The following is a 22190-nucleotide window of genomic DNA, read 5'->3' on the forward strand; positions in this document are numbered from 1 at the left end:
CTTCACCCGGTGGTGCTAGAGAGCTCCTGCTAAGAAAAAAGTGTGCAGATCCCGTCTGGCACCTCAGAATATTCATAAAATTAGTAATATGTGGCAATATATTGCATCCACCAGAAATATTGTAAGCAATTTAGCCTTCACTTTGTCAATTTTGATTTGTAAAATAAATATTAAAGTAAAAAATGTAAATCCCTGGTCTTATTTGTATGTTAGTTAAAATTAGCTAGTTTTTTAAAAGGATAAACTATATTTTATGTTTTTAGTTAATGTTGGGCTTATGTTAAAATCCAAAAGGATCCTTCTCTCTTGTTCAAGTGTTATTGGATCCTTCTCAGGTTCAAAGAAATTCAGCATTCATGAATTCCGTAAACATTTACATGATCTAGAAGCAGGATTACAAATAACCTAACCGTGTTGTCGTACCCTCCAAATAGGAATTTGCACAATGTGAGTGTGTAAAAGTTTAAGCACATAACTGGTAAAGTCTCCAATTTACATATATAATGCATTTAATGATTTACATACTTACATCAGGTTATTTATTATGTTAACTCCATACATGCTTAGAAACACTACATTAGTCACCATCTATAAGTCAGTCCACCTTTTAACCCCTAACTCGAGCCCTGTCAAATAAGTGTTGAGCGTTAGGCCTTTGCAGCCAGAACTGTGGTTCATGCATGACCTTTGAAATTCAGTTATTTGTGGATTGAATTAATGGTCCTTAACACTAGTATTCTGCATTACACTGACAGAACTAGCTTCTGCATTTATTAGTCAGGAATGAATAAACTCACGCAATTTACCTCGGGTCGCCGGAGGCCACCTTGCAAACACTACAAAAAACTCAAAATGCCGCAGCCCGCCTGCTCACAAACACCCCAGCAAGAACTTCGGCCAAACCTGCCTTGAAAAAACTTCATTGGCTCCCCGTAAGGGAAAGAGTCGCTTTTAAAGCCCTCTGTTTGGCACACAAGGTCCTGAACAATTCGGGTCCCCCCATTCTGAGCACCTGGATCACTCCATACAGACCTTCGAGAGCGCTTCGGTCCGAACAAGGAAACCTGATTGTTGTCCCCAGGGTGAAGAAATCCCGCATAGGCGGCCGCAGATTCTCGGTGAACACGGCCAGAAAATGGAACGCTCTCCCCTCAAACCTCAGAGCCGAGCCAAACCTCTTTCGATTTAGAAAATCCCTCAAAACCCTCCTTTTTCCCTGATCCGCTCCACATGTTTCCTGTGCCCCCCGTTAGGAGTTCGAGGTTTCAGCGCTGGGATACTCAAGGGTGACTACGCGCTATACAAAAACCAAAAAATAAATAAATAAATAAACCTTCCCTTTTATCCTTATACTTGAAAAGAAAAGAGCACTATGAGACCTTGTTTTCAGCTCTCCAAATTGAATATTGTAAGGTGGTGGATAATCAGCTTGTTCAGTTATTCTTGTCATCTCTGAAGTCTGTATACATGTGGTTTCTTTAAATCGTTGGCTACTCCAGTTGTACTCTGGTGGACACACCTTCCACTTCATACCCTTTTCTCTTTTTATTTGTATTTTACAACATCCATGTCATTTTTTGGTTTTAATCTCCTCCCCTCCCCCTCCCCTTTCTGTTTGCCTCCACAAAGCTGATTTGGGATCAGGTGAAGGAGCAGCTTCAGTGTCCAGCGTGGATATGCCATGGGCAGGAACCAAGCATCTTTCCGGCGCCCTGAAGACCAGCTACCCCAGAGATATCAAGTCATCAAGCTTGAAGAAAGCTTCCTCAGAGAGGAGTCGACAGCAGTTAATGATTCCAGGGAAGACTGGGGGTGTCAAGCTTAATGTTCTCACTCCCAAACCTCGCTGAAGTCAGAATTCGTGGACGAGCTCTAGAGTGCACTTACTAAATGGTTGCCAACCGTGACTTTCTCTGAAGTGGAAAAAAACAAGCCACGGAAATTATTCAAGAAACCAAAAGTTTAGCATGCTTCCATTCTTTATCGGGAGGACTTTGTCAAAGTGAGTGGAGTGCCACAATCTCCAAGGATTCTGGGCATCCTCCATTCCCATGGTGCTGGGACTGAGATCTCTGAGCTATACTTGGAGTGTCTCGTTCTTTTGCATTTATTCCACATTTTTCTAATCCTGTGGCCTGCTTCCTTCCACAACTGCCAATACGTTTTTTAAACTCTGCATATGAACTGCTGTGTGTCTGTGTGTTTGTTTAAAACGAGAGACTGACCTCCACACTGAATACGCCAGATCGATGCACATCACAGTTGCTTACTGTATTACAGTTATTGCTGTGGATTTAGCGAAGACTTGGGCTATAAGTTGGGCAACTGAACATTACTGGCAGCGAAAGGTGGCTTAAAGTGCATCTCCCCGGGAGAGTCTGTGTTGATGTCTCTGCGTGTTCTGGGAAGCAGTTGCTACTGAGCACTTTTGTGATAGTGGGTCCTTAGTGACTGCGAATGCCCTGATCAGGACATGCTAGTGAGTGAGGGTAAGTATAGAACACTGTGCCATCTGCTACAAGCGCAACAGACACCATTCGTGAAAAAGAACCCTGCATCCTTGAATTACAGTCTGTGAAGGATCTTGCTGCCAATCCCACAGCTCACATTCTTGCATGGATTGGGTGGGAGATAATTCTCCGTGGGGCTTGTGTTTACCCAAAATGTTTTAATTTGTCTTTCTAACCAGAGACTTCTGACGCTCCTTTTAGAATTTAGCGCTGCTTTTCTATTGGGACTCAATGTAGAGAGTAATGGTTCTTGTCCAAAGGACCTGGAAATAGGGTTTTTAAAAGCAGACCCAGTGTGAGCGTTTCAAAGTAGTCAGTTATGGTGTCAAACATTCCGTTTATTTGTATTATCTGGACTATCTTTAATTACTGTGTCCTGCAAACAGGCGGCTGTGCTTGGAAATTTGTGCTTCTTTACATGGCAAGGCAGGGGTGTTTGTGGGGCGCCAATAGAGGACCTTTCAATTTTCTCCTTTCCTCCCAAAAAAAATGACTAGCCCGAAGATCCTTTTTTCTTTGTAACTTAGGCTGGGTAGCCTATGTTTGGTATAATGTTAGTCTTCGAGCTTTCTTTTTTCTGCCATCACAGGAGTATTCGGCTTCAAAATGTTTTGAGAACGAACTTCACCTTGTATTCTTGTTTTGTTTGTCTTCTGTGAGGTTTTTTTCTTCCTCTGTTATTTCGATGACTATGCAGCACTTTTTTAACTTTTTAGTACTTTAAATGTATCATAATTTCGTGATAATGATAATTGGTAGCTGATCCGAATCACAGCTTTGCATTTCCCATTATTTAACATTTAGGAAGCATCTTTGTCAAAACAATTTCATCTGTGCCAATATACTCAGTGTGTATCCCAGTGTTTTTCTGACTTTTCTTGACGCTACTAGGAAGGAGAAACGTAATCCTGCACAAGGTGAAAATATAACTGTGGAAGTTCCAAAAAGGCAATACCCCATAGTTTTAGGTGAAACTCAAGTTGAGGCAGTAGAGGACTCTGTGCCCTTCTGCTTTTGGACTAATGAATCCTGGTCCATTCATTCTTTGCATTACAGTGATGGTCCAAAGGCCACCTTCCCTTTGACGGACTGCGATTGAAAAGCTTCGGCCTCTAGAGCAGGGAATTCCACACTGATGCAAGCCTACAGGGATTCCTCTTTACCTTAGCTGCCTCTCATTTGGCTGCTGCATTGACTTTTTCCCTGGATATATCAATTTCTCTGCTATCTGGAGCGTTCTGAAACATATTTTACAATGCCATACTTACCACAAGATACTGGAATCCTGTATCTCGAACTTTTTATTTCCTGTTTCCTCTTGTGATGCTTTTTCTTCCATCTGAAAGTAGGGATTCTTTTGAGCGACCAGAATGGCCTCAAGTAACATGTCGCTGATGTAGCCTAAAGATCAGAAATGAGCTTGAAGTTGATAAATCAGTGTTCACATACGTGACCTAGTACTTTAGCGAGAATTGCAAGATGAATAAGACTGGTGTATTGCCTTTTGTAATACAGTGGAGCATATACCTGCAGCTCAGGTGTATATCCCCAGAAGTTTGCAAGGCAAAGTTACACATATTCCCATCACAACTTTTGATTTGCCCTTGTTTTAGTGGAAGTATTTCCATGGTGGAATGTGTGTAGCGGTTTCACAGTATTGGCATAACCTCTCTTACAATTTGAAACTTTTCGTTTTTTATTTTAATTTTTTTATGTTTTTACTGAAGATGGTCTTCATAGGGCCCATTGTTGCTAGGAGAGTCAGCAAATGCAATGATGTGTGCTTCGCAAGACAGTACTATTTACTTATTTACATTTTATTTCATGTTTTTTTTAACATCATCCACGAATACGCTCTGGATTCACAAGGAGTTCTGTGCTCTACCACAAGTTTTAATAGATGTACTCCAGCTAACATACAAGGGGCATTATTTGCGACTTCTAGTATACAAGGTTTCTCCAGTCATCTTAGTCGTCACAAAACAAATTGTGGTGGCAGCTGCATATTTGAAATAGCGCTTTCACCTTTAACTACTTCTTAAATACACATCTGGCATTTCGAAGCAGTCTCTAAAACACCAGCATAATAATAATTGGAAAAAGTGACCTGCATTTTCGCATAATCTCTGTAAACTAGTAAAAGACCCTAAGGGGTACAGGTCAGTCCATGCTCCTGCTTAGAACACAGATCTGGTTTACATGCTGGTCAGTTGCTTTAGCCACAATGGTGGCCATTCAATGAGAACATCTTTTAACAACCGTATGTTAAAGGCAGGATGCTTCTCTTTTGGATATGATGTGTGGCTCTGAGTATCTTTGAAGATAAGGAAGCATACCTTTATCGGAAACTAGGCCGCATCATTGTTTCCTCGTGTGGGCATTCCTTTGACTGCTAAGTGGCATGAGGTTGCCCTGCTTGCACTTCACCCGGTAGGAACAAGCAGCATTCGTTCTGAATCTCTTTTACAGAAAAGCCAACACTCCTATGAAAGGGATCGGATCAAGAGGTTATGTCAGATACTTTATCCTGGTAGATTGTTGTAATTTTGAAAACAGCACAAAATTGCAAAGGTTTGGTTTAGATTTCTACAAAAGTTCAATGTTTGCCGAGCTATAAGGATATGTATGGCACTACTGTGGATAATGTATAACTTTTTTCTAACATGAATGAACTCTCCCTGGCAAAGCAGATAACAATTTTTATCAGATCTATTGGCCCAGAAACAATGAAGGAACTGCTGCTAAATTGTGCAGTGATTAACTTTGCATCTTTCCTTTTCGCATCTTAGAGGCTGGTAAAACTGTATACGGGTTTTCAGAAAATAGGAAAGTCTCCCCACAAAGAAACTTCTACTATCCTTGGCGAAGGTTTTATAGACTATTCATTTCTGTGATCTGTGTATTAGGGAAGAGCTTTTACTTCTGCAGTGGCTACTCAATACCAGGCTAAAAGGGATTTTCTTAAAATACAACTTCAAAAAAATATTTGCCAGCAAGAAAGGTGCAAGTGGTGTATTCATCAAAAGTCTTCAGTCCCCATAGATTTCCTTGATAATCCTGGAAGCCAGACATTTTTAGCATAGAAAAATAGTTGAATATTGTTCTGCAAAACTCATTTAGGGCAGTTAACATTAAAACTTGATGAAGGATTTTTGTATTTGGAGCGAACAGAGTGTATTCCCTGAGTAATTAACTCTTTTTCATAGACATGTTTTTAAGACATGATTCAGCTTTTTACTGCCAGAGCGAGTCTTGAATTTTTTGTTGATCAGGTTTTCAGAAATTTGCGTTGCCTATTTTTCGAACTTTTATCTGCTAGTGCTGAAGCTGCACAAACTGGTTACTACTAATGCCTAGTTACTGACTAGATGGGGCTTAAAAGTTGCGAAGGAAACCTCATTACGTTTTTTTATTTCAATTCTGGTAATTGAAAGGTGAAAGAATCTGTAAATTGAAAATCTCAATTCAGATAGGGTGCTTCTTGAAAAAGCAGTCAACCAGGTGCTCTCAGGCACACCCAGAGCAGAGAACCGGTTGCTGTTGAAGGGCCTTTCATTGCATTAGGAACATTATTAAAGGTGCAGCTTGGAAATCAAGTCGGAGGCCTCTGGTCCTAGAATCCAGCAGAGATTCTTAAGTTGACCTCAAAAACCTTTGTAGGTGAGTTTTTACTCTACACCATCCTCCCTGATTGGTGACTGACATTCTTTATTAGGTATAGGGATCTCTTAAGAAACTCATGCTGGGCACGTTTAGCAACAGTTCTTCTCCGGTGAGGCTAGCCTGAATGGAGAATGGATACTTTCTGTACTTATATGGCATCTGCGAAAGCTTTGTTGCTGAGTGCAAGGCTTATCAAGACTAATATGGGAAGGGTGTTGAATGTGGTTTTCTTTCACCAAGCCTATTAAAATGCAAGAGTTTTAAAAAAACTTTACTAAGAACACACAGGTTTACAACCCTTTGTTACCAAACTATCATATCCTCATCAACGGACCTACCAGGATATGGTTAGATGCTACAATTGTTTTTTTCTAGGAAATTAGAATGAGACTAGGAAACGTGTTCTACTTTGATTTAAGTCGTGGCTTTTGCACAATATTTATTGCATCACATTAATTTTCTTTGTAATTTTAAGGGGTGGTGATGGCAAGAATTTACAATGGATTTAAGGTAAACCTGTTATTTTCGAATCCATTGAGGAGGCACTGTTTCCCCTATTTATCCATCTCTTAATAAGCGTTTTCTTGTCAATTTCATCTACAGTGGATGCATATGCTCATGCATTTAGGTCATTTTCTCGTCAATTTTTTAAAGTGGGCATTGTTTTAGAGTCTTACTTTGGTGTGTCTCTGGTTAGAAAAGGAAAAACCTGCCCACTTTAAGGACTCTGATGCACAGGATATAGAATTACGTTAGAACCGCATGTAAGTGGTATCAGGAGCAAATTATAAGGCTTATTCATTCAGTGCTGAAGAGAGAAAAGTCTGGGAGAGTTAAAGTCTTTGAAAATATTAGGTCTCTTTGTCTGAACTGAACTGCTTGGAAACCTCAAACTGTTATACAGTAGTAGCATTTACCATTTCACAGATGCAAGCCATTTTGAGACATTGTCCTTAAGGCACAGGGAAGACAGTATGAGGCTGAGCTCTACAGCCATTCATCCAGCAAACTCACTGAAGCAGTGAAAATTTCCATGCACAGCCGCCACATACAATATTGAGGTGTGGAGTTTACAATTGATCGATCTTGTTCAAGCTTGATGGGATCAACCTGATTTCGCTCCTCAATGGACACTATCTATGCTCAACTGGGACACTATGATTTTTTGTTTTTGTTTGTCGTTGTTCGTTGTTTTTTTGTTTTTATACCTAAGGAAATAGTTTTTGATTAAGCTGCTACATTATTATTTATTCACTTGGTACTAACCTGATTCCAGCTGAATGCAACAAAAAATTCAAAAGTGAAGATCTGGGTCAGTGTTTATCCCTCTGGTACTTTTTCTATGGTACATCCAGAATCCTTTGGGGTTTTGTTTTCTTGTGCTTCAAATGTGAAATGGAACTGGATGAAATATGCCCCAGTGCCTATATTTTAATATTGAGAAAGAGTTAAGGTACAAACAAATGTTTGTGAGTTGTCAGTATGCTTTGCTTCTCTTTCCTGACATTAGGAGTTGTAGTTTTTGAAATTATGAAAAGGTGATAAACAAGGATGCGTCTATACTTTTGAGCAGTTACTCAATTAAGTAGCATCACCTTCGGGAAATCCTTCCTTATGACACCTGAGCCCTATAATATTTAACTCCAGAGATGTTGGGAAAAGGAGGACTGCAGCCTGTAGGTGATTGAAAGTTTTGTTTTACTCAGGGGCAGTTGTGCATTGCACACAGCTAACATAAGACGCATTTGTCGGTCTGCTGCCACATTGAGGGCATTTTAGTGAACCTGTTGTTACCCAGACATATTTGTAGTGGGCCTGCGGTTCCTCTGAGTTTTTAAAAGGCTGAATTTACCCAGAAATAATTTCCTTGGAAGATGATAGTATGGAATGTAGCTACCCTCGTCAAGTTGGAGTGGGGAGGGGCTGCACCTTTACTCTTAATATTGTGGGAGGCGTGCATCTACCCTTTAACTTCTGCAGTGGGGTTCCATGAAGTTACTGTATTTTGTATTGGGCACTGGAGGTTCTCTGTTATGGGTCTAAGGAGCCTCCATACATGAACTTGGATAGCTGTAGATCGTTACTACAGAAAGGTTACCCTTAATCAGCAGCCTTGAGGGTACAGTAAACCTAGCAGTGAGTGGGGTACTGCTTTTGTGGGGGTAGTGCTGTTACTCTTAGCTATGTAGTGGGTGGGGCAAACTTTAGATACCTGTAGTTTATTATTCTGAGAAGACTGCAGTTAACAATAGGTGTGGTAATAGAGGCTAATTTAGTTCCATTGCTTTGCGTGGGAAGGGGTGTATGTTGGGCAATCCTACAGGTACCACTGACTCTGGACGGACAGGGAGGTGCATGCAGATCCCTCCTGCATGAGGCATCGGTGAGGAACTTGAGTTCAGTTTGCACAGAGACCTGACTTCTGAGATTTACAGTGGAGCTGACTTGGAACAAACCTGTTATTTAATCTATGTCTCTAAATTTTGATACTTGAATGATTTTTTCTTTTCTGTAAATAAAATTGTTAATCTGTGTCAAATTCTTTGGAATTATAAGCATATATTGTATTTGTACCAAACAGTCTTACCTGTGCCAGTCATTCATTCTAGGCCTTGCACAGGTTCTTAGTTATTTTCTTATCTGAGCATCTTAGAACAGACTTAATAAATTTAAAAAGAAAACGAATCTGTCTGGCGCCTCTTAAACTGTGAAACACATCTGTATGTTCCCAATTTCTATGGTATTGTGCTTGCAATATGTTTTCTCCAGAATGTATTTTGAAATGCTACATTACAAATGTGCACCCATTTTATAAAGTACCCGAACTATGCTTTATTGTATTGTAATTGTACTTAAATAGTGCTTACTACTCCTGACAAGGGATTGAAGCTCTGTGCACCAGGAGCATGCTGCTCAGGAACTCCAGGTTAGAAATTATGCAGCTTTGATCTTTTGTGGATTCTCATGGTGTGCCATTGAGATAAACCTAAAACCACAGAGTTACCGAAGAAGGTAGATGCTGCACAATGATATTCGACAATATGTATCCAGGGGGCTGAAATCTTCAAGGGCAATAGAACACATCCCTTTTAGTTTATATCCCTAGTGCCACCATGAATTTGCACAAAAGGATAGCCACGAAGTCTGCAACCTATGCTTTGCAAGAGATCATAGCGTCAAAGGGTGACCAAGGGTGCTGATTTCCCGCCAGACACTCTGAACCAGGGAAAAGCAGAGGTGGACACATTGTGCAACCATGCAGATGCAGTAAAAATACCAATCTTAGCTCAGGGACCACAGTTTGTCAAATGACGACATCAACTTAGAGGACACAGTGGTACCTTAAGGAAAGAGGTCTATCATAGAGGGAGATGACATTGAACAAGAAAGAAAATAGCTATTCAAGACTCTGAGAGAGGGTGATCATAAGGGGTGTGTGCAGGCAAACTTAAAAAACTAGTAGGCCAGAGCAGAAATATTTGTACTCAAGGACCTCGAAAACACCCTCGTTGCCAAATCCGTGGATGAACAAAGGTAGATAAAAACAAAAAAAAGCCACAGGTCCTGACACAAGAACATCTTTGGGGTTGTTGCACAGAAACAGGCTCAATGCCAAGAGGTGATTGACATAAAGAAAGGAAGGAGGAATTGAGGCAAGGAACACCGACCCCAAAATGAAAACTGGTGCCCACCCTTGACAGGGCGCAAAGAGCACTCTAGGTCAAACAGAAAAAAGATGCGCCTCGAGGCTGAATTGGTAGCAATTCTACAGAAGACGAGGGATTTGAACAATTCCCTAAAATATTTTTGTATCTCTTTGAAGCCAGTAAAAGAAAAAGCTCTTTAGGGAGTTCCAGTGGAACTCCGCCGTACAACTGAACCATAGGAAGAGAAGCAGGAAATCTTCTTAAAAAAAACACCCTGCTCATACATTTCCTCTTCCTCAAAGAACTCCGGAGCACAGGGGGAGACTGGCAAGACCTCAACATAGATTCTCCAGAGAAGTGTTGAAACATGTTCTTCCAGATGACGTTGCAAAGTATAATGTGATGATTAAAAAGCCATGAGAAGTATCGGGTTTCAGATAGAGGAAAAATAGTTATAGGCTTTTTTCTCCTGGAAACACGATTACCATCACAAAGGAAGAGCCATATATCTTCCTATGCTCCTAAGCACTTTTGATCAAGCAAGGGAGGTATTCAGAGAGATGCAAGCCAGTAACTCCAAGGGTGGGGAGGGGACCCACTAAGGATCCCTTGTATCTTAAGGGGAATGTAGCAACAGACTCAGTAATTGTGCCCACTGCAAGTAAGAGAAACTTCAATGGAGCCTCCACCAGAAATAGCAAAGGAGTGAGGTGCCAGGTTGAGAGAGCAACTGCCACGCAATGGAGGATTACAAACTCATATGCATTCCTTAACCACTATGCTCATCAACGGTGGGAGGAAGTTTGAGAACTATTGAAGCACCTACCTAAACAATACAAGAAGTGTGTAACTGTGATAGAAAAAGGCAAGACCGTCATCAACACCTACTTCAAGTCCACCTTAGTCACAGACATGGCAAGCAGACAATTGTGAAGTTATACTACCCTCAGGAGACGCACACGGCTAAGAGTCCAAGGCTTCAAAAAAAACGTGCAGACGACTATTAACATGAACCTTCACTTGGAACAGGGGTCAATGAAGCCCCACAACTAATCAAAAACATGCATTTGCAATGCAATAGGTCTCGCATTTACGCAAGTTTAAGCTGTTGGCTTTGTAAATGACAATGCCTTTTATTTATGTTTTAAAAAGGAAAACACAATTAAAAGGCATTATTATTTGCAATGGCAATAGCTGAAACTCGCTGAATCCCAGACCTGTTGCTTTGCAAATGCTTGTTCTTTAAGACACCGGTCTTGTGTTGTTCCTTGCACTACCCGGCGTCAACATAAGAATTTTTGGGTCCCAAACAAGACCTATTTCAACTGTTTTTGTGTGACCTTGTTAAAGTTTAACATTATTTAAGAATTTGTTGGCATCAGAAGTTTTTTAATTAGCAGGCGATGTCTCGCTCAGGGCCCCCAAAAACCTTAAAAGGACACTGACTTGCAGGGGTAGATTTCAGATTTAAGGGCAAATAAAGGTCCATATATGTAGAGACATTTCTTGCATATTCTTCCGAGTTATACATCTGTTCCGAGCAAAGTAAAACTTCTCCAAACGTGTAAGTATGCAGCATAGAATCATCCAATGTGGAGGCCCGTACATTGTACAGCGTGTAGTTCCTGTTATAACGAGTTTTTGTAGTTCGTCTGAAGGCTACAGACTCATTGTAAGAACTGCTTTAAACCGCAGGTTCCTCTACTAATTACTTACCAAACAAAGTGCCGAAAACCAGTTATAACGTATTCCCTGCTCTAACTAATGGCAGCAGGGTGTATTGTGAATGATAACTACGAGGGGCATGGCCTCCATGCTTGCGTCTCCCTAGATACCAAGGGTGTGACCTGCTCTCCGGACGTTACTCGTCCTGTTTACAGGCTGGTCCAACGCCTAGGGCAGGGCACCCACCACCCCACCCCGTCTATCTTCTCTCCTGGTCTCCACTGTGTATCAGTCCGGTGCTAGAAGCGTCCTGTAAAATGTACAAATAACAAACGTTATATAATGGACCATAAGCTGTAACCCTGCTCCAATACAGGAACAAGCATTGAAAATGCAATAGGTCTTGCCTTTGATTAACCCCTTGCGCGCTACGCTAATTCTCCCACTGTGTGGGACAATTAATGAGCGGGACGGGTTTGGACGGCCCCCGGGCATCGTTAGCACACGCCCACCGTGACGTGTGATGGACAGGGGCTGTCCTAAGCACCGAAGGGTTAAGTTAAAGCCATTTGCTTTGCTAATGGTATTGTTTAGCAAAGCAAATGGCTTTAACTTGATGAAAGACGAGACCTATTGCTTTTTTAACGCTTGTTCTTTCTGGTCTGCCCGTCATTAGTTGAAAAATCATTCATTTTTTCGAGCAGGTACACCACCCCAGCTGGAGGTGGTCAACCGGAGTTTTGGGTTCAGCTCCAAACAAAATTGAACTAGTGTGTTAATCTACAAGATGGCCAGGGGTAAAGGGACATTTGAAAGTGTTTTTGACCTGAGCTCTCTCTCTTTGTAGGCATGTGTGCTTCTCAGACATGCCAATGATGGGCGTTTATCAACTCTCATGCATGCTTCCAAAGCACACAGTAAAACGTCAATGATTTAGAAAAACATTTTTTAAACTCTTCTTATTTATCACAACAAATTAACAGAGGAAGTCGTTACATTCAGGAAATACATCACCCACATCTGTAACCATAAAGAACGCAGTTTACCACATCCATTTCAATACAAAACATTACATAGCCGAACAGTTACAGCCGAAGTTCACAGTGTAGCCAGCTTGTCAATGGGTACAATTCGGGGGGGCTCACATATATTACCTCGATAATCGTTCCAGTTGGACCACACCGCCACCCACTTCCGGGTACAGCCCCTTGCCACATATACTGTCTTTTCCTGCAGCATGCACCAGTCCATGTCCTTTTTCCAGGCGCGTAGTGTCGGAGGCGCCATTGCCCCCCACAGCCTTGCCACATTCCGTTTCGCAATTACCAATCCCAACGTAACCCAGAGCCTCCCTTTCGGTGACAGGTCAGTGGGCTCCCAGATATTCAAGATACTTTGCCTCCTGTCGCAACTCCACTCCCCAGACCTCATGCATGCAATCAAGCACTCTTTTTTCCAATAGGACTGAAGCACCGAGCATTCCCACAAAATATGAAAAAAGGTTCCCCCAGCCCCCCCCACCACCACATCCCCTCCTACAGAGGCCATCCACACCACGGCCCATGCGCATCAGCCTGGTGCCTGAAACGTAAACCCGGTGAAGGATTTTCAATTGAATCAGTCTGTGTGGCCAGTATGGCTACTTCCCCTGGGGATGCCAGCGCCTCCCTCCACTCCTTATTGTCTATCTCGAGCCCATATGCCTCCCATCTCTCTTTGAGAGTCGCCAGTGGATCCAGGGAGTGATTGATCAGCTTTTTGTATGTGAGGGAATTGGCGCGCTCTGGGAGGTGGCCATCCAACAACCTATCCTCCAGGGGGTAGGACTCTGTGGGCTGGGTCCCTGAGGGGATGTTAGTCTGGAGGGAGTGCCTAACCTGGAGGTAGCGGAAATATTCCTTCTTTGCCAGTTCGTATGTGCGTTGGAGCAAAGCAAAAGGCACCACCCCATCTGGACCCCATAAATCTTTGATGTGGGAGATCCCTATTATGTCCCAGTTGCGGAATCCCTTGGTGCGGCTCAAATTGCCCAATTTTTCGGTATCCCACAGCGGGGTGGCCATTGTTAGTGTGTTAGCCCAGCCCAGTTTTCGCTGTGCTATGTGCCACAGTTGAACAGAGTGTTTCGTGGGCCCAGTGAGCGAGTACTTGCCCGGCTGAGAGTATAATGCATCCTCGAAGTTACCGCCCAGAAGGAGCCATCGATCCATACCGTATCCCGGGTTGTTGCCGTCACTTTAAGTACCCTGATTTATGGCCGAAATATGCTCAGCACAGTAGTATTTTCGGATGTCTGGGAGCGCTAGGCCCCCATCGAACCATCCTCGCATGAGCTTCTCCAATGATATGCGGGGCACTCCAGTCCACAAAAGTTCTCTCTGTGCAGCTTCAATGGCCGCGAAATATGACTGCGGGACTAGGTCCGGGTGGTTATGCAGGGCATAAAGGAATCGTGGTAGCGCCATCATTTTGAAAAGCGCTGCCCGGCCCTGCAGGGACAGCAGGAGCTTCTGCCACGTCGCAGAGTCTCTTATAAGTCGCTGCAAGGGCGGCAACAGGTTTTTTTCATATCTAGTGGCTTCTTCTTTAGAAATGAAGATGCCTAAATACACAAACCCCTCTGTGGTTATCTTAATTGGGCAGTTACGTGGGACAACCGGGGGCCCCCGTGAAGAACATAGAGGAGGGACTTGCCCCAATTAATGCTGTACCCCGAATTCCGTCCAAAGCTGGTGAAAATGTCCAGGGCTACAATGAGGGACTTTCGAGGCTGTGTTAGGTATAGGAGGATATTGTCCGCGTAGAACAAAATCTTATCCTCCCATCCATCCGCCCACCGGAGCCCTTTTAGGGAGGGATCCTGTCTGATCCAGGCAGCGAGTGGTTCCAGAGAGAGGGCGGAGAGCATGGGAGAAAGGGGACATCCCTGTTGTGTCCCTCTCCCTAGGGAAAAAACCTCAGAGGTCTTGTTATTCACCGTAACCTGGGCCAGAGGCTCCGAATAGAGGAGATGCACCCATCCGATGAAGCTCGGACCGAAGCCCAGCTTCTGAAGGACCGCCATCATGTATGGCCATTCCAGAGTATCAAACGCCATTGCGGCGTCCAGGGACACCACAACCGCATCCTCCTGAAGCGTGTGACAGCGTCCCAGGACCCCATGTAAACGGGGCAGGTTGAGTGCCGTGTTGCGATGGGGCATAAAGCCCGATTGATTCTGGTGAACCAGTGTGTTTAGCACTGGCTTAAGCCTGTTTGCAAGGACCTTGGGGAGGATTTTGGGCTCCGCGTTTAGTAAGGAGATGGGCCGGGAGAGGAACACTGGTCTTTAGGTTTTCCTTCTTTAGGAATGGCCACAATTGTGGCTATATGCTGGTCCCGTGGCAAAACACCCCTCTCCCTGCTTTCTTCAAACATACTTTTCAGATATGGGCTGAGTCAGTCGGGTTTGAGCTTGTATAGCTCGATCGGGAGGCCATTTGGCCCGAGGGCCTTCCCCGGCCTAAGATCTCGAATGGCCCTACAAAGCTCCTCGACTGTAAGTGGCACCTCCAAGACTTCCCTTTCTGCGGCCGACAGGGAGGGCAATCTAATGTCAGTTAGTAAGACCACTGAATGCTCTTCTGGCCGATCCGACCCCCTACTATATACCTGGTGGTAGTGTCTCGCGAATTCCTTTACGATCTCTCGGGGTTCTGTGATGATGGCTCCCGATTCAACCCTGAGTTCGGCCACCACTCGCTGCGCCTGTCGCTTCGTATCTAACCAGGCAATGAGTTTTCCTGCTTTGTCTCCTTGTTCATATAGTCTGCCCTCCTTACCCCTTGCAAGGGTTTTCGCAGCGTCAGTAGCTAGAGCTTTGTATTTGGCTGCTTTTAGGTGCATCCGGTGTGCAGTTTCTGCTGTTCCATCAGCCTGCGCAGCAGTTTCTAGGGCAATGAGGTCACTTTCCACAGTCCTAATCTGCGCCTCCTTTTCTTTGCGACTGCCAGCAATCGCTGAGAGGGCCTCTCCGCTAAGCACGGTCTTAAAGGTCTCCCATAGTACCACTGAGGACTCTACTGTGCCTTCATTACTGTCAAAGTACTGGGCGATGGAGAGTGTCAGTTTCTTCCTAACGTCATCGCTGCGAAGATACCAGGCATTTATTGGCGCGACGCACCCCTCCCGGCGATCGCCGATTGTGAGGTGGGCCCTCAGTGGGGAGTGGTCCGAGGTACCCCTTACGAGGTGTGTGACAGCTTGAATGGTGGTGTCTTGGTGCATGGGTGCAAGGAGGTAATCTATCCTTGAAAAGGAGCGGAGCAGGCCGGAAAGAAAGTATATTGTTTGTGTGTCGAGTGTCGCAGGCGCCAGAGATCAAGGAGCCCAACCGCCTCCAAAAAGTCAGCTAACCACATTTGCCCCGTCGGTATGGCCCGAGGCGGATTTCTATCGATGTCCCCACAACTACAGCATTAAAGTCTCCACCCAGTAGGAGTAGCCCCTCCGGGAGGGAAAGGAGTAAGCTACCCAAGTCTTGATAGGATTGAGTTTGGAGATCCGGTGGGATATAAGTTGTTACAAGGTTGAGCCTGCGCCCCTCCCATTTCCATGAAACAGCTGCAAAATGCCCCAATGGGTCGGATTCTGTGTGGTCAATGACGAGGGGAAAAACTGCGGCGTAGAAAAATTCCCACCCCCCGGGACCCTGAGGTAAACCCAGCGTGGAGCACCAGGGAATACCCCCACCTATTCAGCGCATGGCAAGTATTCCCCATCAGGTGGGTCTCCTGAAGCAATACCACATCTGGAAGGTGACAATGATTTAGGCATTTAATGAGACTATTGATCACTGCCAAAGTACTCACATTAAAATCCTAAGTGACGTGTTAAATCCTGCAAGCATTAGATAATTATCACTTGCAAGTAGCATGCAGATATATGAAGTGAGTGCATATTTCACTGACCCAATGTACTCATTTACTGGTTAAATGAGGATCACCACAATACAGGCATTAACCCGCTGCGCTATCCTGTGGAAAATGGAACTTGTGCTAATTCTCTACAAGGATACAGCAACACCCCAAACTATTTAATGAGTTAAATGTAAGGGCTCATTTTACAGGCCTGTTCTCAACTACCAGTGCTAGTAAAATGCTGTCGATTTAAAGCCAATAGGAGGCTATAGCTTTACTAGTACCCTTTTTTATGCCGCCATTATATGTGCGGTTAGAGTTTGCTAATAATAATGCATACACTGATCGCCATCTCACACATCCCCAAAGTTCCCCCACTCAAGACGCTTCACAGCCACACGCCCGTCTGGAGAGCAGAGCAAACCTGCACCTTTCAGTGAAGCACCGAGTGCCTTGGGGACTCGTGTCGGTACCCTCTGCCAGAGTGCATTACACATGTATATTATTGGAGAGATTGGGAGCCAGTCTGGAGCGGCTTATTGTCTCCTCAGCTTCATGTACCTCGGCTGCTGTAAGAGCGGACGTCAAGTGGGATTTTTACCTCCCAACCAGCAGATCACAGTAGATGTCAGTGTTGGGCGTTTAACCCCTTGTGGTTTTAACGTCTAGGAGTAGTCTGCATGCTCTTTTGCATTGACACTGGTGGTCCCCTACAGGTAGATTCCATGGTAAGAATCACATGCAGTGCTTTAAATGGGCCAGTACTCACCGGTACGGAGTACCAGCACTTTTATATTTTCTGCCCTTGAGTACCAGGACCTATCATCGAGAAAGGAGAGTACCGGTAATCATAACAGCCCGCTTTTGATGCGGTTGATGCTGGGCTCCTGAGCTCCGTCCTTTGCAGGTCTTTCTGCACGGCCTGCAGTGGGCTAAAAGGCCTTTCAAACCGAGCTGAAGCCTGGGCTGCTCTGGTTCAAAAGCGGCAGCACAGCAGCCCGTCTTCAGTAGAAGACAGAGCTGCATGTGCCTCTCTGGAGTGAAAGGTCCAGTATCCCTGCAAGGTCCCTTTCAGAGGGGGTCAAAGTGACAAAAAACCTGATGGGCGCGAGCGTGGGTCACATTGTTCAGGGCACACAGCTCGTTCGTATGCCTATTGTTTTAATCCTGAACAAATCTTCGCCCATCAACAATATCAACGAAAGGGATTTGCATGAAACAAAATATCGGCCCTCTAGATTACATAAATGCATTCATGTTTTTATTTTTATTTTTTTATTGCTGCACTAGTACGGATTCGTCAGTGTGCCATTTATTTAAAAACATAAGGTAGCATCTCTGTAAACATAAGGTAGCTCTTGCCTAAGTGTAAATGGGGGCTGTAAGGGGCCTGATATTTATCTATAGAGGTCTGAGGGCATAAAGGCGCGTTCTATTCAGTCGACCATCAATATACATACACATCCAATAAGGTTACACAACATAGTGTCTCGATGAGCACAGCAAGTCTAGAAGCAGCTAAACTACCTGTTGTGTCCGTCGTGGCGGCAGTGTACACACCAAACACTGGACACAGGTTAGTTGTTATAATCTTCGTTTTATTAGTTACACAGGAGCGGTCTTCATCACGTCTGTCCTCTGGTCAGTCCTGGTTCTCTGTGTCCTCCTTCCTGTCCCCTAACAGGATGTGGTGTCCGGTGACCTGGTCACCTCCCTCATGACCCACAGGGTCCTAGCGTCCTCCTGTCCTGTTGCCCTATCGGTCGCCTGTCTGTCGGGTCACGACATCTCCCCCTTTGTTGCAAACAAAAGTTTGTGGTACAGTTCTATGCAAACAAAAGTTCGTGGTACAGTTCTGGTGATCAATTCTGCCCCATCACCCTTTACATCATTGACTCATTGTTGTAATGAGAGAGAGAGAGAGATGTCATTGACTTGTCTCTCTACTTTCTGACTCCTATGTTTTATCGCTTAGTCTCTTTGTCTCCTTGCATTCCTTTTCGGTCGCTGTTCTTTGCCATCGTCTTTTTCTTTTGTTTGTTTGTTGTCTTCTTGCTGCTCTCCGCGGGCCAGCTTCTATCTTTCCGCTTCTGGCTCCTTGTCGTGCGCCCAATGTCCTGGGCCAGCTGGCGCTACCTCTGTTGGCTCCTCTCTTTCTACTGCCGCCCTTTGTTTTGTCTGGTCTTTCAGTTGTTCTTTTCCGTGCCCTTCCTCTTTCTCTGGTCCCGTTTCTTCTCTTTGCTTGTTTTCAGTGTGTTGCTCATTTTCTTTTTTGTCATATGTCATAGTTATGAGACCCATTGTTTGGGCGGTGTTGTTGCTTAGCAGGCATGGTCCTGGCACGTCTCCTTTCAGCACGTGTATGTCTTCTTTGTTCTTCTTGTCTTTATATGTCAGTTCCCTTGTGAACTTTCGCAAGTTTGTTATCTCTTTCTTTGACCCCCAGGTGAAGATTTTCACTTTGGACACACTCAGTGCCGGCTTTGATTCCATTTTCTCGTATTCTGATGCACACATGACATTGCATGTTGCACCATTGTCCAGTACAAATTCCGCTTCATGTTCTCCTACTTCTATCTTTGCCAGGTCCATCTTTTCCTGGTTACTACTGCCTGTGCGAGTTGTTGTTTCTCCTTTTCTGTTTTCCCCACTCATTTCTATGTGGACCTCCGACATGTGGTATAGTCTTTCCACTCTCTCTTCTTCCACATCTTCGCCTGATCCTCGTGATGAGCTTCTTCTTTCTCTGTCGACATATCTGACGTGTCTTGTTGTCGACTCTTGTTGTCTTCCTGTTGTTCTCCTGTCGTTTCTGAGTTGTGTGCTTTGGCACATGCTGGCATAATGATTTCTCCCATTACATCTTTTGCAGGTCTGGCCAAACGCGGGGCACGGACCTCTGTGTGGAAATTCCATTCCACATTTGTAACGGGTTCCTTCAGGTTGTCTCCTCTCTGTTTTTTCTCCCCGGTCGTTCTTCCACCGGCCTGTGCGATATTTGTTCGTCATGTAGTGTGCATTTTCTATTTAAACGTTCTTCCCTCTTTCAATTTCTTGGGCATGTGCCGTGGCTCTCGCCTCTGCTCTTGCCAGAGACAGGATGTTTTCCAATGAGATTGGTTCTTTCAAGATTCTTGCCCTGAATCCTGTGTCGCGACAGCCTTCAATGATCCGTAGTCTTATTGCTTGTTCATTGTCAAACTTGTCAAACTCACAGTGTGTCACTAATTTCCTCAGCCTTGTCGCAAAATCATCCTGCGTCTCATCCACTTGTTGACACGCAATAGTGAATGTGTACCGTTCAAAGTCAATGTTTCGTTGTGGGTCGAATTTGGCCGTCAGGCATTTCTTTAGTGTCTCATATGTCTTTGTTTCTTCAGTTGGTAATGTCACTAGAAGTTCTTCAATGTCGTCCCCTGCTAAGTTCAGTAGTAACCCGAGTCTCTTTCCTTCTGTCGTGTCTGTTGCTTCCATGTATCTTTCGAACCGCCTGATCCACTTCTCCCACCTTATTCCTGTTTGTGGCTCCGATAAGTTGAACGGCAGTGGCCTCCTGTATTGTGCGCTGGGCTTTGGGTCTGCCATCCTTGCCTTTATCTGCTTTTCCTCTTTTCCTTTCTCTTTATCTTCTTTTCTCTTTATTTTCCTCTTTTCTTTCTTCCTTTCTCTTTATCTTCTTTTCTCTTTATTTTCTTCTTATCTCTTTATCTTCTTTCTTCTTTTCTTCTTCTTTTTTCTATATCACTTTGTTTCTTTAAGTTTTTTATTTTTTGGTTTCTTTTCTTTTCTCTTTTCTCTTTATCCAGCCTTTATTTGCTGTCTTTAGCTTTTCTTGTGTTGTTCTACACTTTTTCTGCAGTTTTTCTTCTGTTTCGTGCTGTGCCTGTCCTCAAAATGGCCGCCACGCTCGTTCTTTGTTCCTATTGGCTTAGAAACCTGACTCTAAGATGGCCGCCGTCTTCTCACAGGACTTCGCGACCAATTATAATGCAGCCTGACTTTAAAATGGCCGCCGCGCTTATTCTTCGTTTCTATTGGCTCTCACTCCTGCCCCAATATGGCCGCTGAGACTCTCGCGAGAGCTCGCGCTGGCTTTTCAGCTCTCCGAACTTCGCGCTCCTGTTGCTGGCGCTTACCGGCTTAGTTGCTTTTTCTTTTGCGGCGGTCGGGGTGGGCTCCCACGTCGCTGCTGTTTTCTGGATGGCTCTTCACTCTTCCCTCTGGCCACGACGTGATCCAGGGTGGGCTCCTGGTTTCAAATCGCGATTTCTGCACGCAGGGACCGGATCCGTCGTTCGTCGCCAGATGTCGTGTCCGTCGTGGCGGCAGTGTACACACCAAACACTGGACACAGGTTAGTTGTTATAATCTTCGTTTTATTAGTTACACAGGAGCGGTCTTCATCACGTCTGTCCTCTGGTCAGTCCTGGTTCTCTGTGTCCTCCTTCCTGTCCCTTAACAGGATGTGGTGTCCGATGACCTGGTCACCTCCCTCATGACCCACAGGGTCCTAGCGTCCTCCTGTCCTCTTGCCCTATCGGTCGCCTGTCTATCGGGTCACGACACTACCCATGCAGAAATCTACGAGCATTGTCTAAAATGGTTCCTTGCTGTAATGAAAAACATATATAAAATTCACTTCACGTCTCCTTGATCATATAGTCTGCCCTCCTTACCCCTTGCAAGGGTTTTCGCAGCGTCAGTAGCTAGAGCTTTGTATTCGGCTGCTTTTAGGTGCATCCGGTGTGCAGTTTCTGCTGTCCCATCAGCCTGCGCAGCAGTTTCTAGGGCAATGAGGTCACTTTCCACAGTCCTAATCTGCGCCTCCTTTTCTTTGCGACTGCCAGCAATCGCTGAGAGGGCCTCTCCGCTAAGCACGGTCTTAAAGGTCTCCCATAGTACCACTGAGGACTCTACTGTGCCTTCATTACTGTCAAAGTACTGGGCGATGGAGAGTGTCAGTTTCTTCCTAACGTCATCGCTGCGAAGATACCAGGCATTTATTGGCGCGACGCACCCCTCCCGGCGATCGCCGATTGTGAGGTGGGCCCTCAGTGGGGAGTGGTCCGAGGTACCCCTTACGAGGTGTGTGACAGCTTGAATGGTGGTGTCTTGGTGCATGGGTGCAAGGAGGTAATCTATCCTCGAAAAGGAGCGGAGCAGGCCGGAAAGAAAGTATATTGTTTGTGTGTCGAGTGTCGCAGGCGCCAGAGATCAAGGAGCCCAACCGCCTCCAAAAAGTCAGCTAACCACATTTGCCCCGTCGGTATGGCCCGAGGCGGATTTCTATCGATGTCCCCACAACTACAGCATTAAAGTCTCTACCCAGTAGGAGTAGCCCCTCCGGGAGGGAAAGGAGTAAGCTACCCAAGTCTTGATAGGATTGAGTTTGGAGATCCGGTGGGATATAAGTTGTTACAAGTTTGAGCCTGCGCCCCTCCCATTTCCATGAAACAGCTGCAAAATGCCCCAATGGGTCGGATTCTGTGTGGTCAATGACGAGGGGAAAAACTGCGGAGTAGAAAAATTCCCACCCCCCGGGACCCTGAGGTAAACCCAGCGTGGAGCACCAGGGAATACCCCCACCTATTCAGCGCATGGCAAGTATTCCCCATCAGGTGGGTCTCCTGAAGCAATACCACATCTGGAAGGTGACAATGATTTAGACATTTAATGAGACTATTGATCACTGCCAAAGTACTCACATTAAAATCCTAAGTGACGTGTTAAATCCTGCAAGCATTAGATAATTATCACTTGCAAGTAGCATGCAGATATATGAAGTGAGTGCATATTTCACTGACCCA

The 22190-nt window shown here is 44.7% G+C and overlaps 1 protein-coding gene across 6 annotated transcripts in view; it reads left to right on the forward strand.

The window, feature by feature from the left end:
- The window catches only part of ANKS1A (ankyrin repeat and sterile alpha motif domain containing 1A), a 1304293-nt gene extending 1295435 nt beyond the window's left edge, over window positions 1–8858 (forward strand). For 5 of the 6 annotated variants that reach the window (XM_086923220.1, XM_086923226.1, XM_086923221.1 and 2 more), the window contains one exon: window positions 1630–2184. In XM_086923220.1, coding sequence (XP_086779346.1) covers window positions 1630–1633 — 4 coding nt within the window. In that variant the 3' untranslated portion in view covers window positions 1634–2184. Of the gene's footprint in view, window positions 1–1629 lie in introns of all 6 variants that reach the window. The other variant, XM_086923222.1, reaches the window with a different exon arrangement.
- Window positions 8859–22190: the final 13332 nt, after the last annotated feature.

The sequence above is a fragment of the Lissotriton vulgaris genome, chromosome 5 (genome assembly GCF_964263255.1).
Source record: "Lissotriton vulgaris chromosome 5, aLisVul1.2, whole genome shotgun sequence".
Taxonomy (NCBI): domain Eukaryota; kingdom Metazoa; phylum Chordata; class Amphibia; order Caudata; family Salamandridae; genus Lissotriton; species Lissotriton vulgaris.